Source organism: Chiloscyllium plagiosum, unplaced genomic scaffold (assembly GCF_037043375.1).
Source record: "Chiloscyllium plagiosum isolate Xiang-an unplaced genomic scaffold, Cpla_swu_hap1 HiC_scaffold_35, whole genome shotgun sequence".
Classification (NCBI taxonomy): domain Eukaryota; kingdom Metazoa; phylum Chordata; class Chondrichthyes; order Orectolobiformes; family Hemiscylliidae; genus Chiloscyllium; species Chiloscyllium plagiosum.
Window position 1 is genome coordinate 16,684,284 of NW_028270173.1, and position 18,634 is coordinate 16,702,917.

General features: G+C 43.0%; 1 protein-coding gene across 5 annotated transcripts in view; it reads right to left on the reverse strand.

Moving 5' to 3' along the window:
* Window positions 1-1,805: 1,805 nt before the first annotated feature.
* Window positions 1,806-18,634, reverse strand: part of LOC122541426 (FK506-binding protein-like) — a 36,065-nt gene continuing 19,236 nt past the window's right edge. For 2 of the 5 annotated variants that reach the window (XM_087979318.1, XM_087979317.1), the window contains exon 3: window positions 1,806-3,383. In XM_087979318.1, the coding sequence (XP_087835444.1) occupies window positions 2,317-3,246 (930 nt within the window). In that variant the 5' untranslated portion in view covers window positions 3,247-3,383 and the 3' untranslated portion in view covers window positions 1,806-2,316. Of the gene's footprint in view, window positions 3,384-7,985; window positions 8,149-8,811; window positions 8,926-8,971; window positions 9,577-18,634 lie in introns of those variants that run through there. The other 3 variants (XM_043678189.2, XM_043678187.2, XM_043678185.2) reach the window with 3 other exon arrangements.

The window sequence follows — 18,634 nt, forward strand, 5'->3', positions numbered from 1 at the left end:
CTGTGGCAATGATTCCATAGATTCACCATTCTCTGGCTGAAAACATTTCTCCTTATCTCCCTTCTAAAAAGGTCCTCCCTTTACACTAAGGTCATACCCTCAGGCCCTAGTCTCTCCTGCCAATGGAAACATCTTCCCCAACACCTTATCTGTCCAGGAAAGACATGAGAAAATGCAAATTAGTTGTGGAAATGATAGTTTATAACTTAACATCTTGTCACATTCAATCATTTTATATCCACCTTCACTGAAGAAGAGGGATGAAACTGTCAACATCGGAGTAACAGAAAAGATTGTAAAGAAATTGGGTAGGAGGAAAATAGATAAAAAGAGAGGTTTTTAAAAAGGACAGCAGAACATATGAGCAGAGGGTTAAGATGATGTGGAATGCACAACCAGGAAAGGAGGGGTAAATGCTAAATTCAATTAAATATATTTTTAAAAGGAAGAGGGATAAAGTCTTAAGGGGATAAGAGACAGGGAGCTTGCACAGGCACATTGGGCTTAATGGTACAACATTTTATATTATGGGTCTAAGAGCATCATACCAAGGTGCAGGAATTCTGATCGGGCTCTTGGAATGTGCAGCAAATGGCGTGCCAACAAGGAATTCTATCATCAGATGATCTAACACCAGAATGAAAGAGTTTCATTTCAATGCTAAGACAACACATACAAAACTCCTACCCAGCCTATAACAGAACACAGGTATGCAACAGCTGCTGACCTGGCTGCAATGCCCAACATGAATACATTCAATTTGATGATGAGGGTAATTAACTAGCTGACAAGATTCCCGAGATCCATGAAGTTCCAGATATTTATAAGCAGTTGTGACCGAGAAGAGTCAACTAAGTAGAGTGACAGGGACGACTTTAATAAGTGTTTTGAAGATGTGGGTGAACTATACCTTTTAAGAGAGTTAAAGCGTGACAGCATCTAGTGTTCTTAACTAGACACAATGTAATGTGTGCTCCAGCTACTGGAACAGCTGGCTGCCTGGAAACAAAAAAACAGATTCGAATTAGGCCAATCAGTTTAAATTATACCCTGAAAAGTACCCAACTCCAATCAAGTTTAAATCGAGTATATTGACAATCTTAAAAGCCAATGACACACTGTGATGCTCTGGGGTATAAGACCGGGGGAAAACTGAACAGCTGGGAGGAGGACCACCAAGCCCTAGAATGTAAACAGACTGCCTGAAAAATATGTCTCTTAAACGGTACCTTTTCCAATCAGTAACCTGTGATGCAGAATTCCTAAGAAGAAAAGACACAGGAAGATCCAAATAGAAGAACCGAAAGCTGCCTGGTTGAGATAAGAATTTTTGTTTTGTAAGCCTTAAGTAAGCCTTTTGTAAGACAAGAATTATAGAAGGGAAGGTAAAAGATAGACTAGAGTAAGAACTTGTGAATAGTTGTTAGTTAATTATTCGGTTATACTTTAAGAAATAAAGTTGTTAATTTTTACTTTAAATAGTTCTTGGCCACTCGCGTTTTTTGCAGACGACTGCATGGGATAAATCATTTCTGTGATGCTCGTTTTAAATTAAGCAGGAGGGTTTACCCAGTGTCGTAACATGAGCGTGTTCTTCAACAGTGCTGTATGTCAAACAAACTTGCCATACTAAGTCCTTTCAGATAAAATGCGGGGCTAGGACATATTACCCAATCGAAACAGAATTTGTAATCAACCCCTATTCAGTTGAAATCACTGATGCAAATTTAATTCCTGTACTTTATTCACAAAACATATTCTAATCTATCTGGATTAACATTCATCCACAAAACCACCTGACTTAATGGGGGTCATTGCACAGAAAGTTTGGCAGTTTATTTAAAAGTTTACACTCTATATTACAGGTGCCACAGTTGAAAATATCAAAAATCCATGCTTTCACGTAATAGGAGCTAGGCTCTTGGCAATACAGAAACTTCCCTCATCAGATAATTAAATACTGACAAACATCAGTAGAGTTAATACAATCTGCAATGAATTACAGTTCCAGTTAACCACTCAACCTCATTACACTTCTTCAACTATTCTGTCTTCCCAGAATCAAATCATGCGTGATGACCAATTTTTATTGTATCGTCTGGGTTCATAAAAATGAATTTGTCTTATAAACATGTGAAAACAGTCTTCTTGATCTCTTGTAAAACAATTTTATAGCATTATAACCCAAGACACAATATAATTAATGAAACATCCTCTATACATTTATTAGTCCAAAACATGAAATTCTCCTGTGGTCAAGTGCTACTCTGTTAATGAAAGAGAATGTTTTGCCGATTCATCCTGATGTGTACACTCTCAGGTGAACAGCTTACTCATTGCTTTGCCCATTTTTTCATTTTGTGCCTTGATCTGTTCAATAAGAACTCGAAGTTGCGCTGCAGCAGCAGAGTTTGCTGGTTCCAATTTCAGTACTCGCTTCAAATCACGTTTGGCTTTGTCAAACTCATTAATGGAGGCATAGGCCTGACCCCTTCGGTACAGGCATTTCACAGAGTCTGGCTCAATCTCCAGTGCCTTTGAGCAGTTGTGGATGACATTTCTGTACTGCTTCTGTTTTATCTGGCAGGCTGCCAGATTTGAATACAAGGCCTTTCTGGCCTGGACATACTCCTTGGTTTTCTCAAGAGGCACATCATATTTCACAGTCACCAGCAGCTTCAGGGATTTTGCATAACGTAGTGCAGCTCCAAAAAGATTCCCACTTTTAAAATGCTCAGTGGCTTTAGCTTTGTGATGCATAGCCATCTGCCATTTTTCCTCAAATCCAATTTCCCAGGAGTCCTGCTGGAGGGTGAACTCCTCCAGCTTCACAACCATTCTCAGTCCTTCTCTGCAATCTGTGAATGTTTTCATCAAGTCTGGAGCAGGGATTAGCTCACATTGCTCTCCCAAAAGCATCGTCTCAACACATTTCTCGATTAATTCTACAAACTGTGTATCAGTCTCACCAAGAATTAGCTCAACTGACTGATTGATCCCGTTTTGGAAATGGGTCCCTGCATCAAAACTGCTGGAGGGTTCCACGTCCACACAAACACGACACTTTGAACCTTCTTTGGGTTTATCGAGACCACTACCTCTCTGCAGAATTTTCTTCACGAAGGAACCATCTGGGCATGTCCAAGTGAAGGGTTCAGGATTAGTCTGTTCTTCGGTGGGAGCATTTTCTGGTCTATCACTGAGAGAAGTGGCTGCCAAAGTCTCATTCAATTGGCTTACTGCCATTACTCCACAATTTAAATTATTACTCCCATCTCACCATTGTGCATTATGTACGAATTTGACAGTACTGATGGCTCCCAAGTCCAATATGGAAATCAAAAGAGAAAAATGCTGGAAAATCTCGGCAGGTCTGTCAGCATCTGTAAGGAGAGAAAATATGGAAATCAAAGCACTCAAGAAGGACCTGCAGTTTACTTCTGAAAAATAAAATATGTTCACAACATTTCTTCAGCACACTGCTTCCTGTTAATGGCTTTTAAAAAAATTACCAGAAGTCTAGCACCTAAATACCTAAAAATAGAAAATGGGAAGCCTTCAGAAATGAGATAACGAGAATCCAGAGAAAGTATATTCCTGTTAGGGTGAAAGGAAAGACTGGTAGGTATAGGGAATGCTGGATGACTAAAGAAATTGAGGGTTTGGTTAAGAAAAAGCATATAGACAGGATAGATTGAGTGAATCCTTAGAAGAGGCAGTAGGAATACACTTAAGTGGGAAATCAGGAGGGAAAAAAAGGGGACATGAGATAGCTTTGGCAAATAGAATTAAGGAGAATCTAAAGAATTTTTACAAATATTTAAGGACAAAAGGGTAACTAGAGAGAGAATAGGCCCCCTCAAAGATCAGCAAGGCGGCCTTTGTGTGGAGCCACAGAAAATGGGGGAGATACTAAATGAGTATATTGCATCAGTATTTACTGTGGAAAAGGATATGAAAGTTTTAGACTGTAGGGAAATAGATGAAGATATCTTGCAAAATGTCCAGATTACAGAGGTGGTGCTGGATGCCTTGAAACGGATAAAGGTGGATAAATCCCCAGGACCTGATCAGATGTAACCTAGAACTCTGTGGGAAGCTAGAGAAGTGATTGCTGGGCCTCTTGCTGAGTTATTTGTATCATTGATAGTCACAGGTGAGGTGCCGGAAGACTGGAGGTTGGCTGACGTGGTGCCACTATTTAAGAAGGGTGGTAAGGACAAGCCAGGGAACTATAGACTGGTGAGCCTGACGTTGGTGGTGGGCAAGTTGTTGGAGGGAATCCTGAGGGACAGGATGTACATGTATTTGGAAAGGCACGGACAGATTAGGGATAGTCAACATGGTTTTGTGCATGGGAAATCATGTCTCACAAACTTGATTGAGTTTTTTGAAGAAGTAACTAAGAGGATTATGAGGGCAAAGCTGTAGATGTGATCTATATGGACTTCAGTAAGGCATTCGACAAGGTTTCCCATGGGAGACTGATTAGCAAGGTTAGATCTCACGGAATACAGGAAGAACTAGCCATTTGGATACAGAACTGGCTCAAAAGTAGAAGACAGAGGGTGGTAGTGGAGGGTTTTTTTTCCAGACCGGAGGCCTGTGACCAGTGGAGTGCCACAAGGATCGGTGCTGGGTCCTCTACCTTTTGTCATTTACATAAATGATTTGGATGTGAGCATGAGGTACAGTTAGTAAGTTTGCAGATGACACCAAAATTGGAGGTGTAGTGGACAGCGAAGAGGGTTACCTCTGATTACAACAGGATCTGGACCAGATGGGCCAATGGGCTGAGAAGTGGCAGATGGAGTTTAATTCAGATAAATGCGAGGTGTTGCATTTTGGAAAAGCAAATCTTTGCAGGACCTATACACTTAATGGTAAGGTCTGAGACATGGAAATGTGTTGCTGGAAAAGCGCAGCAGGTCAGGCAGCATCTAGGGAACAGGAGAATCGACGTTTCGGGCATTAGCCCTTCTTCAGGTCTGAGACAGTCTTGCTGAACAGAGAGCTTGGAGTGCAGGTTCATAGCTCCTTGAAAGCGGAGTCGTAGGTAGCTAGGAGAGTGAAGAAGGCGTTTGGTATGCTTCCTTCATTGGTCAGAGTATTGAGTACAGGAGTTGGGAGGTCATGTTGCGGCTGTACAGGACATTGGTTGTGCCACTGTTGGAATATTGCATGCAATTCTGGTCTCCTTCCTATTGGAAAGATGTTGTGAAAGTTGAAAGGGTTCAGAAAAGATTTACAAGGATGTTGCCAGGGTTGGAGGAATTGAGCTATAGGGAGAGGCTTAACAGGCTGGGGCTGTTTTCCCTGGAGCGTTGAAGGCGGAGAGGTGACCTTATAGAGGATTACAAAATTATGAGGGGCACAGATAAGGTAAATAGGCAAAGTCTTTTCCCTGGGGTCGGGGAGTCCAGATCTAGAGGGCATAGGTTTAGGGTGAGAGGGGTCAGGTGCTGGCAGGTGGGACTAGGTTGGGTTGGGATATCTGGTCGGCATGGACGGGTTGGACCGAAGGGTCTGTTTCAATGCTGTACATTGCTATGACTCTAAGTCATACGCACTGCAACATTTAAGATAGCTCATCATGACGTCATGAAGGCCAACTGGGCATGAGCAATGATGTTAACATCCCATAAACGATAAAGGGAAAAAGCACCCAAATAAACACTCCATGCTTTGAATACAGTTTTAAGCATGGCAGCTACCATGGCTTTTATCAGGAACATCAAATATTTGATGTGTGGCGCTAAATCATTCTAATATTTCCTACTATAGTGTTACAGCAAAGCCCAATGTTAGCTCGAGGACCAGCGCCTTGTTTTCTGCTTATAAAATTTACAGCTTTCGGGACTCAATGTGGAGTTCAACAACTTCAGAGTATGAACATGGCCAGATCCTCCATTTTGAGAACATTCTTGCTCCACATGTGTCCTGATGTCATGGTCTTGTTCTCAGATCTGACCTATTTTTAAACATTCACACCTATCAATTATATCTATTTTGCATAAATATTTCTCATTTACTACCATTAGCACTCCCTTTGCCTATGTTTGGGCACATTCTTCACTTTTCTGCTCGCTCCTCTTTCTCCTTGTCAATAGCATTACATTATTTTTCAACCCACAATCAGCACTGAGGGAGTGGGCACTGTCGGAGGGTCAGTGCTGAGGGAGTGGGTGCTGTCGGAGGATCAGTGCTGAGGGAGCGGGCGCTGTCGGAGGATCAGTGCTGAGGGAGCGGGCGCTGTCGGAGGATCAGTGCTGAGGTAGCGGGCGCTGTCGGAGGGTCAGTGCTGAGGGAGTGGGCGCTGTCGGAGGGTCAGTGCTGAGGCAGTGGGCGCTGTCGGAGGGTCATTGGACTCAAAATGTTAACCCTATTTCTATCTCCACAGACACTGCCAGACCTGAGTATATCTTTAATATTGTTTTATTTCAATCTCCATCATCCGCAACTTTTGTTTGTTTGTGTTTGTCTCACACACTTTTCAAAAGTGTATCTGGGTAACATGCAAGAGATGGAACCCTGGCTGACCTTACATTTCTTGACGGAAAATAGCCACTGCTAAAAAGGTTGGGTGGTCAGCTGTTTAGTGTAAACTGGGATCATGAGAGCAGGAGATGGGTCTAATGGACAGGATGAGATTGAGAAAGGGAGATAGGAAAGGAATTTGAGAAAGATGGTAGATTAGGATGAGTACCGACATCAGTATTATAGACAATAGGTGCAGGAGTAGGCCATTCTGCCCTTCGAGCCAGCACCATCATTCATTATGATCATGTATTATAACAAGTTTGGTCAGGCAGACCAGTGGGAGATATAGAACAGGGACATCAATTCCACAACTTATAATTATTACTTCCATCTCACCATTGTGCATTGTGTACAAATTTGACAGTACTGAAAGGAACTTTCATCAAGTCTGGAGCAGGGATTAGCTCACATTGCTCTCCCAAAACTATCACCTCAACAAAGGCAGCTGATCAGATGGTATCGATCCAACAAATAATGAAGTCCACAAGCTGCTGGCAGTTATTGCTTAATGTTGTTCAAGACCTGAAACGTGATGCTTATGAAGGTGATATAATAAGGGGAGATGATCAATACATTCAAATGAAATTAGATGAGCACTTGAGAGAAATAAATATGCAGGGTTATGTGAACAGAACAGAGAAATATGACAATATGTTCTCCATAGGGCAAATTATCTTTTTTGGGCTGTTATGTTCTGCATCTCTGACTCTTGTTGTGACCATGCAGTCAGAAAACAATAGGCACTGATTTACATACAAAGTTCACCTGACTGCATTACTGCACATGCTGGGAACTGTACTGGAAACAAAAAGTGCTGGAGATCACAGCAAGCCAGGCAGCATCCATGGAGAGAAAGCAAGCTAACATTTTGAGTCTCGATGACTCTTCATTTCCCCTCAGGCTAAACTGTTCCAAACTATCCAGCCTATGCAATCGTTTCTCTTGACAAATTCTCCATACCTAGCCACATTCTTGAAACTTCTTTCTGCTAATCCCGCTGTACCCTTTCCAGTAATCATTCTTATTTATTTTCAGGAATCTGCATTTCAGAGTCCCTCTGTTCCTTTGCACTTTTCAATATTTTATTATTTACATTCCTTCAACTCATTTACCCTTCCCATATGAAATATTTATGGTTTCTGAAGGAAATTGTTTCTCATCTTGCTTCTCCAACCTAAACAGCATTCAAGAACCCTGCTGGAGGTCAGAACCAGAAAAACATTTGGCTTCCCTATGAGTGACATTTTTCCCATTGCACAGGAGAAATTTATTTTCTTTAACTTCAGAAGACATTTGATCTCTTATGAACAACCTTACCAATTATGAGTAGATTGTTCAAGCCCTTAAACCTACTCTATCATTCAAACTAGTTATATTTCAGAATTCCCAATTTGCAAAACATTCACACTATTGCAACGAAGTGGCAGAAAACCACCAATACTTACATAAGCAGCAATGACGGATTGGATTTGTTTCCCCTCACATGATCTACAAGTTCACATTAGAGCAATACACTCACTGGAGGCAAATATGGAGCTGCCATTATAGCACGAATGTAAGAGGTCAGGAAAACAGAGAGCATGCATGAGGAAGATGTGCTACATTCACCTAAAAAAGATTTTAGAAGTAGCATAATTTTTAATTCTTCCAAACTAAAAAAAACACATTAAATAAAACTATAAAACAAGTTATCCTAAAATTGGAAATAAAACAGATTATGCTTTTCATGTTGGGTCACACCCCACGCTTAAATGTATTCCACAACCTCCAATAACATAATTACCTCCCATTTTGTACAACCAACCCCTCCTCTTTTCCTACAGAAATAAACCCATCTTACTCCCTTCGGTAAATAAATCCCACCTTTCTTCCCTCAATAAATGCCTATCTGCATCCTGAATAAGAAACACTCTGCTCAGTTACCTTCCTCCTCAGCAAATATCCTACTCAGTAATAACCCCACCTCTCTTTGCCTCCAGTGGGAGCCACACATCTCCTCCCTCAGTAAAAATCACAGCATATCTGCTGTGCGGCAAGAGGCCATCCGGTCCATCAATTATGTACTACCCCCCCTAACCATTACTCCGCATTTCCCGTGGCTAATCCACCTAAACTGCACATGTTTGGACTATGGGAGGAAAGCCACGCGGGGGATGGACGTGCAAACCCCGAGGTTTGGAATCGAAACCGGGCCCCTGCACAAACCACTGAGCCACAGTGCCCACCCCTTAAAAAGGGTGCGCTCTCATGAGAAAGTCCTATTCCCTGCACCTATTCCTCTCGTCCTCTCCCAGGCTTTGGGAAGCTTCCGCGTGCGGTTTTGTGCCAGCGAATCAGGGTCCTCCCCTCCCTGGGCGCGCGGACCCGGACAAACGACGATTCGAGATTCAAAGACAACCCCCGTTGCCGCGAGCCCCTCCCCCCCCTTCACCTGTCACCGACCCCCGACATACGGGGTCTCGTCGACGTCACTTCCTTAACGACGGGCCTTCGGTTGCCACGACAACAGCGGCCTAACAGGCCGCCTTCACCCCCCACACCCAACTTCCAGTCAGGATTACAGCTGAGCGGGGAATGGACTCTAACTCGGGGCTCAGGCGAGGGGAAGGTGCGCCAGTAGAACTCAAGTGTTGGTCCTGGTGCCAGTTGTGCCCTCGCATGCCTGCCGCTCGCGGACGACCTCGGGCGGGCACTGGGAGAGCCCTCGCTCTGGACAACGGCGGCCACAGCCAGGGCAGCCGCGCCGAGCGACCCCCTCCGCCGCGACCCGCCTGGACCTGTTAGCGGCTGCGTTTGGTCAGAGCTAGGCCCAGGAGCAGCAGCAGCGCCGTGGAAGGGTGGTTATCCGGCCTACCCACTCCTCCCTCCCCCCAGCACCAGGGGCATTTGGGCACAAATCAGGAGTGCGGGGGGAAGGGCTGAAATGCAACCCAGAACTCGTGAGTGGCCCCTTCAAATGCTGTGATCCAAGGAGAGAGAAACTCTGAGGAGAATGGAGCAAGGAGCTCACGATGTGATGTCTCGACTTTCCACACAGCAGCCCTGAAAAGTCTGAAGCCAACTGTTCACTTCCTGCTTTGTCAAACAGGGAGCTGTTGTTGTTGCCAAAGGCACTCTCTCATTATGTTGGCAAACAGAAATAATCATGTTTCGAGCTGTGACTTTACCACGGTCCTGATTTTATCTGCATATTTCTTCGGAGAGTACGGACATGGCAGAGAATACTTAAAAGTAGAAAAGGTATACCATCCCCATGCAACAAGTTTGGACATTGCTGGAGAAGCTGCAAATCTGAAATAAAGCAAATGCTAGAAATACTCAGCAGGTCTGGCAGTATCAATAGGGAGATAAACAGAATTAATTTTTCAGGTCGTGACTTTTTACGCCAGAAGATAGTTCAAGGCTATATTGAAGACTTCATCCAGTTATTTGTACTTAAGATGAATAATGCAAGACTCACTGTATGTAAGCCAGTACAGGCACAAAATCCTAATTTCATTGAAAAAATATCAAAATGTGGCAACATCCTTGTAAATCTTTTCTGAACCCTTTCACGTCTCAGAACATCTTTTCGATAGGAGGGAGACCAGAGTTGTATGCAATATTCCTAAAGTAGCGTAACCAATGTCCTGTACAGCGCAACATGGCCTCCCAACTCCTGTACTCAATGCTCTGTCCAATAAAGGAAAGCATATCAAATACCTTCTTCACTGTTCTATCTATCTGCGACCTTGAAAGGTGCAGACTTGATGGGCCAAGAGGCTTTTTTTCTGTGTTGAAGACCTCTATGATTCTATAACAAAAGTCTCATGTCTGTCTGCCAGAGATTACACATTCAATTGTCTGAAATTACTTTACATCTAATAATGTACTCGTGAAATGTAGCCTTTTGTGCAATGTAGGGAAATGCAATAATTAATTTGTCCAAAAACATAAATAATGACCAAATCTTTTCTTTAAAATTTTATTCTTTCATGGGATGTGGGATTTACTGGCTCTGCCAGCATTTATTAGTTAGTCTTGAGGAACTGCCTTTAGAACTGCTGCAGTCCATTTGGTGTTGGTGCACCCAGAAATGATGATGATTGTGAGATAAATGTTAGCTAAGGAGTTATGGAAAACTCTTCTGATTTTCATCTAAATAGTGAGATGTTTTACATCGAACGGAGAAGGCAGATGTGCTCTCAATTTATAAATGCCCTTTTAAAGACACAACCTCCAAAAAATGCAGTGCTTCCTCACCTGTATGAGTGTTATCTGTTATGTGACAGTTACAATGCTAATGGTCTTCAGGTTATTTGCAGGAACTCTGTCTACTGACCTGTTTGACTGGTTCCATTCCAATCTGCTATATGTGCTTACATTGGGCAATAAAAGAGTTGCTATTACTTACATACAAAATGTTCAAGGTAATACTTTAATCATTGGCTAGATGAGCATTTATTGTCCGCCCCTAATTGGCCTTGAGAAGGTGATAGTGAGCTACCTTCTTGAACCACTGCTGTCCATGGGGTGTGTGTACACCCATAGTGCTGGTAGGAATGGAATTCCAGGATTTAGACCCAGATGGAAGTAATGAAGATACAGCCACTACTTGATGTCAGTTTCAATATGTAAGTGCTAAAGGGCCACTGGGGATGTGATGCACCTCCCAGGAACAGGAAGAGAAGGATATCTAGTTTGAGGGAGCTAATACGCAGGTAGTTCATTTGAGGTAAATGTCCTGATTGACAATTTGTTTTGGTGAGGGAGAGCTTTTGACACTATGGTGGGTCAATCCATACATTTCAGTTCTAACATTTGAGATCTAATCCCTTTAATTTGGCCTGCAGAAGCTGTAATAACAGGGAGAGCTTTAAGATCCCTGACCAAAAGTGCACTTGAAGCAAGCAATAAATAAATGTGGCTTTTACCTTCACAATCTTCTCTAAGCTCTAATTTCCACTTCCTTTTGATATCCCGGTAAGTTGTCCACTTTAACCTTAGGTAAAAACAAGGACTGCAGATGCTGGAAACCAGAGTGGTGCTGGAAAAGCACAGCAGGTCAGATAGCATCCGAGGAGCAGGAAAATCAATGTTTTGGGCAAAAGCACATCATCAGGAATAGAGGCAGGGTGTCTGCAGAGTGGGGAGATAAATGAGAGGGGTGGGGGTGGGGAAAAAGTAGCATAGAGTACAATAGGTGAATGTTGTGAGGATGGAGATGATAAGTCAAAGAGGAGGGTGGGGGAAGGTAGCAAAGAGTACAATGGGTGAATGGGGTAGAGGTGAAGGTGATAGGTCGGAGAAGAGGGTGGAGTGGATAGGTGGAAAGGAAGATAGGCAGGTAGGACAGGTCATGAGGGTGTTGCTGATCTGGAAGGTTGGAGCTGGGGTAAGGTGGGGGAAGGGGAAATGAGGAAACTGGTGAAATCCACATTGATGCCATGGGGTTGAAGTGTTCTGAGGCGGAAGATGAGACGTTCTTCCTTCAAGCGTTGGGTGGTGAGGGAGCAATGGTGGAGGAGGCCTAGGATCTGCATGTCCTCGGCGGAGTGGGAGGAGGAGTTGAAATGTTGGGCCACAGGATGGTGGGGTTGATTGGTGCAGGTGTCCCTAAAGCTAGGAGGTGTCCAGTCTCCCCAATGTAGAGGAGACCGCATCGGGAGCAACGGATACAACAGGTAAAACTCTGATGGATGTGGAAGTCTCCTTTGGGGCCTTGGATGGAGGTGTGAGCACAGGTTTTGCAATTCCTGCAGTGGCGTTGGGGGGGGGGGGCGTGCCAGGAAGAGAGGGTGCAATGTTGGGGGGGGCGTGGACCTGACTAGGTAGTCATGGAGGGAATGGTCTTTGCGGAAATGGGTGGGGACTCTATGCTACTTTCTCCCACCCCCACCCCCCTCTCATTTATCTCTCCACTCTGCAGGCACCCTGCCTCTATTCTTGATGAAGGGCTTTTGCCTGAAAAGTCGATTTTCCTGCTCCTCGGATGCTGCCTGACCAGCTGTGCTTTTCCAGCACCATTCTAATCTACACTTAGTCAGTCACCAACTGTTTCCCAATTCAGGGATTGGGAGAGTGGAGGGGACTAAGGTAGCAAAATGGTGTCTTTTGTTTGTCTATGATCCAAGTGTTCTTGTGACATCTAGGAAGAAAAATGTGCATGTCTGAATCCTGAAGGGTCAAACTCGCTTGCCCATAGCCTGAATCCCAGGTTTGTAAAAGATGATCCATTCACATATCCCGAGAGCTCATCAGCACAGGATGCAATGTAACTGTGCAAGCACTGCAATAGTATACTGGGGAGGCAGTGACTAGTCATATTGTTGCTGGGCTAGCAAGTGCAGAGACTCAGACTAATACTCTGGTGACATGAATTCCATCCCCATCATAGCAGTTGGTGAAATTTAAGTTCACTAAAAATATGGAATTACAAAGCTGGTGACCATATAACCACTGTTGATTATCATTAAACAAAAATCTAATGTCCCTCAGGGAAGGAAATCTGCTGTCCTTACCTGGCCTGTCCTATACATGACTCTAGACACACTGCAATTCTTAACTGCCCTCTGGCTCAATCTTGATAAACAATAAAGGATTTTTACTTAGTGCTTAATAACTATGAAATCACATAGTTTCACAAAAGAACTTTATGAAAACGTAACAGGAAGTGCACATTACTATTAGTTACATAGACTTCACACTTACAACTGTCACTGCAAAACTGCTTAAAGACTGAAAACAATTGGCTAACTCCTCCTAGAAACAGTTCTATATATCCTGCTAGGCAGAACCTGTCTCATGATGTTAGTTATGAGGTACTACCAGCCCTTTAAAATTTCCAATAGAATCAAACGAATCTGGGTCAAAGTTTGTCATGTCATAGATGGACTTGATGTTTTTAGATTAGATTAGATTAGATTACTTACAGTGTGGAAACAGGCCCTTCGGCCCAACAAGTCCACACCAACCCTCCGAAGCGCAACCCACCCATATCCCTACATTTACCCCTTTAACCTAACACTATGGGCAATTTAGCGTGGCCAATTCACCTGGCCCGCACATCTTTGGACTGTGGGAGGAAACCGGAGCACCCGGAGGAAACCCACGCAGACATGTTGCGGTCTGAAATCTTTAGTGTTGGAATTGGGCATTGATTAGCTCATGGATTATTATGATATGTACATTTGTGCATGCTGTTAGACCAGTGATAGAAAGTTTCATTGTATCAAAAACATAAATGTTTTCAGGTGTCCACCCTGAGGAGCGATTTAAAATGGACAATGCCAGGACATGGAAGGGCTTATGCCCGAAATGTCGATTCTCCTGTTCCTTTGATGCTGCCTGACCTGCTGCGCTTTTCCAGCAATACATTTTTAAGCTCTGATCTCCAGCATCTGCAGTCCTCACTTTCTCCATGGATGTCAGATCCATTATCAGCGATTAGTTTATGGACTGCACCACACTGTGCCAGTGAGCTGACTACATTTCATCTAAGCTGCATTAAGGGTAGATATTAGCACTTCCATCAATCTTTGAAATGTAACTCATGTATGGAGGTAAAGTTTTCAGATTTTCTGACAGCATCTATGTATCAAACTGAATGTATGTACTACATATCTGGAGTCTGCAAGCTGTTACTTCCTAGATTTTGTTGACATGTTTGCATAACATGGATAGATATTTGGAAACATCTTTCACATTGTTCCTTGGTTGGCTCTGCTTCACATGTTGCTGTGGAGCATTGTGTTGCACTTTGGTTTTCGCAATGCACTTGGACTTCTTGAATACTGCAACTTAATGTGCTCTTGTAGAATATAATAGAAAACTGCTGGATACTGTTGGTGGATGAGACAATCCACAGTTTGGATGTTTTGATGTTCATGTTGACAGCTACAATAGCAGTTGCAGAGTCAAGTACCTATAAATGTTGCTGTTCTGCTATAATTGCTTCATATTTGTCCTTCGAGCAGTGTACCAAGGCTTTAATCTTTAGGGTTGCCCAAAGTGTGTTTTGGAAAGATTAATGAGTGCTGAGGCAATAATCATTTTCATCAGCACATCATCAAAGTCAGCTTCAGTGAAATCACATTCTCTCTCTTAGCATCGGTATCTGACTATGAATTGGCCAATGTTTTCACCAGGCTGTTAGTGGTATGACATAAACTCAAGGCTACGAATCTTGAATTTGACTGTGAGTTAAATCTCCTAGGACTTGAAAAATTTCTCTAGATCTTTGTGGTCGTCACTTGAAATACAGAACATTTAATTCTTTTCAATTCTTTGTTCCTCAAAGTGATAAGATGTTTGGCAGCATGTTTCTCATTGTCTCTGATCTGTTGATCCATTAAAATTAAGATTCATTCTTTAAATAACAAATTCAAATAGAATGCTGCTGGAATGCCATGATCAGATGTATGCTTTGCATCATTGCTGTGCTTCTTTGTGTTCTTTCAAGTTGTAAGTAAAGATTTCTGCTTTAACAATTGCAACCTTATGCCTATAGGTGGCATTCACACCCAAAGAAAGACACGTGTAGCCACATTTGAGAAAATTACATGGTGGACTATAAGACTATACTAGATAGAAACAGAACTAAACCATTTGGCCCACTGAGTTTGTTCTATCATTGAGATTAAAGCTAATCTGACAATTCTACGTTCCTGCCTTTTCCCCATAATGTTTGTTTTTAGTACAGACTAAAATTCTGTCTCTCCCAATCTTGATTGTACTTAATGCCCAACCTCAGCAGTCCTCTGCGTAAAAAAAATTCTACAGCTTCACTATCCACTGAGAGATGGAATTCCTCCACACTCCTGCCGTAACTGGTTAACCCCTTACTCTGAGCATATGCCTTCTGGCCCTAGAGTCTTCCACGAGTGGCAATAACCTTTCCACATCTACCCCGTCAGACTCTTGAGGAAACTTGCATGTTTCATAATCACATTCTCATTTGTTAAACTCCAATGAGCACAGGCCCAAACTGTTCAACTAGTGCCTTCCATAGTTTTAGCAAGATTACCCAATTTTGATATTCCATTCCCTTTGAAATAATGTCCAGCATTTTATGAGAGGCCCATCAATCACAATATATAAGTGATATATAATCATTATATAAGATTATCAGAGGGTTAGATAGGGTGAGCCTTTGTCCAAGAATGGTGACGGCAAGAATGAGGGGGCATAGCTTTAAATTGAGGGGTGATAGATATAGGACAGATGTCAGAGGTAGTTTCTTTACTCAGAGAGTAGGAAGGGTATGGAATGCTTTGCCTGCAACAGTAGTAGATTCGCCAACTTTAAGTACATTTAAGTCGTCATTGGACAAGCATATGGACGTACATGGAATCATGTAGGTTAGATGGGCTTCAGATTGGTATGACAGGTCGGCGCAACATCGAGGGCTGAAGGGCCTGTACTGCGCTGTATTGTTCTATGTTCTATGTTCTCTAGCTTCCCACAGAGTTCTAGGGTACACCTGATCAGGTCCTGGGGATTTATCCACCTTTAACTGTTTCGACACATCCAGCAATTCCTCCTCTGTAATCTGGACATTTTGCAAGATGTCACCATCTATTTCCCTACAGTCTATATTTTCCACATCCTTTTCCACAGTAAATATTTATGCAAAATATTCATTTAGTATCTCCCCCATTTTCTGTGGCTCCACATAAAAGGTCACCTTGCTGATCTTTGAGGGGCCCAATTCTCTCCCGAGTTACCCTTTTGTCCTCAATGTATTTGTAAAAACTCTTTCGATTCTCCTTAATTCTATTTGCCAAAGCTATCTCATGTCCCCTTTTTGCCCTCCTGATTTCCCTCTTAAGTATACTCCTACTGCCTTTACATTCTTCTAAGGATTCACTTAATCTATCTTGTCTATACCTGACATATGCTTCCTTCTATTTCTTAACTAAACCCTCAATTTCTTTTGTCATCCAGCATTCCCTATACCTACTAGCCTTCCCTTTAACCCTGACAGGAATATACCTTCTCTGGATTCTTGTCATCTCATTTCTGAAGGCTTCCCTTTTTCCAGCCGTCCCTTTACCATAAGACATAGGAACAGAAGTAAGGCCATTCGGCCATTCGGCCTATCAATCATGGCTGATGGGCATTTCAACTCCACTTACCCGCATTCTCCCCGTAGCCCTTAATTCCTTGTGATATCAAGAATTTATCAATTTCTGCCTTGAAGACATTTAGCGTCCCAGCCTCCACTGCACTCTGCAGCAATGAATTCCACAGGCCCACCACTCTCTGGCCGAAGAAATGTCTCCGTACTTCTGTTCTGAATTTACCCCCTCTAATTCTAAGGCTGTGTCCACGGGTCCTAGTCTCCTCGCCTAACGGAAACAATTTCCTAGCATCCACCCTCTTCAAGCCATGTATTATCTTGTAAGTTTCTATTAGGTCTCCCTTTAATCTTCTAAACTCCAATGAATACAATCCCAGGATCCTCAGCCGTTCCTCATATGTTAGACCTACCATTCCAGGGATCATCCGTGAGAATCTCCGCTGGACACGCTCCAGTGCCAGTATGTCCTTCCTGAGGTGTGGGGAACAAAACTGGACACAGTACTCCAAATGGGGCCTAACCAGAGCTTTATAAAGTCTCAGCAGCACAACGGTGCTTTTATATTCCAACCCTCTTTAGATAATTGACAACATTGCATTCGCTTTCTTAATCACGGACTCAACCTGCATGTTTACCTTTAGAGAATCTTCAAGTAGCACTCCCAGATCCCTCTGTACTTTGGCTTTACGAATTTTCTCACCATTTAGAAAGTAGTCCATGCTTGTATTCTTTTTTCCAAAGTGCAAGACCTCGCATTTGCTCACATTGAATTCCATCAGCCATTTCCTGGACCACTCTTCCAAACTGTCTAGATCCTTCTGCAGCCTCCCCACTTCCTCAGTACTACCTGCCTGTCCACCTAACTTTGTATCATCGGCAAACTTCACTAGAATGCCTCCAGTCCCTTCATCCAGATCATTAGTAGATAATGTGAACAGCTGCCGCCCCAACACTGAACCCTGCGGGACACCGCTTGTCACGGGCTGCCATTCCGAAAAAGAACCTTTTATCCCAACTGTCAGACAGCCAATCCTCAATCCATACCAGTAGCTCACCTCGAACACCATGGGCCCTCACCTTGCTCAGCAGCCTCCCTTATCAAAGGCTTTTTGGAAGTCTAGGTAGACCACATCCACTGGGTTTCCCCGGTCTAACCTACTTGTCACCTCTTCAAAGAACTCCAACGCGTTTGTCAGGCATGACCTCCCCTTACTAAATCCATATTGACTTGTTCTAATCCGACTCTGCTCTTCCAAGAATTTAGAAACCTCATCCTTAATGATGGATTCTAGAATTTTACCAACAACTGAGGTTAGGCTAATTGGCCTATAATTTTCATTCTTTTGTCTTGATCCTTTCTTGAACAAGGGGGTTACAACAGTGATCTTCCAATCATCCGGGACTTTCCCTGACTCCAGTGACTTTTGAAAGATCTCAACCAACGCCTCCGCTATTTCCTCAGCCACCTCCCTCAGAACTCTAGGATGTAGCCCATTGGGGCCAGGAGATTTATCAATTTTAAGACCTTTTAGCTTTTCTAGCACTTTCTCTTTTGTAATGGCAACCATACTCAACTCAGCCCCCTGACTCCCTTTAATTGTTGGGATATTACTCATGTCTTCCACTGTGAAGACTGATGCAAAGTACTTATTAAGTTCTCCTGCTATTTCCTTATCTCCCATCACTAGGCTTCCAGCATCAGTTTGAAGTGGCCCAATGTCTACTTTTGCCTGTTGTTTGTTTCTTATGTATTGAAAGAAACATTTACTATCATTTTTAATATTACTGGCTAGCCTACCTTCATATTTGATCCTCTCCTTCCTTATTTCTCTCTTTGTTATCCTCTGTTTGTTTTTGTAGCCTTCCCAATCTTCTGATTTCCCAGTGCTCTTGGCCACTTTATAGGATCTCTCTTTTACTTTGATCGATTTCCTGACTTGCTTTGTCAGCCATGGCTGTCTAATCCCTCCCCGGATAATCTTTCTCTTCTTGGGGATGAACCTTTGTACAGTGTCCTCAATTTTACCCACAAAC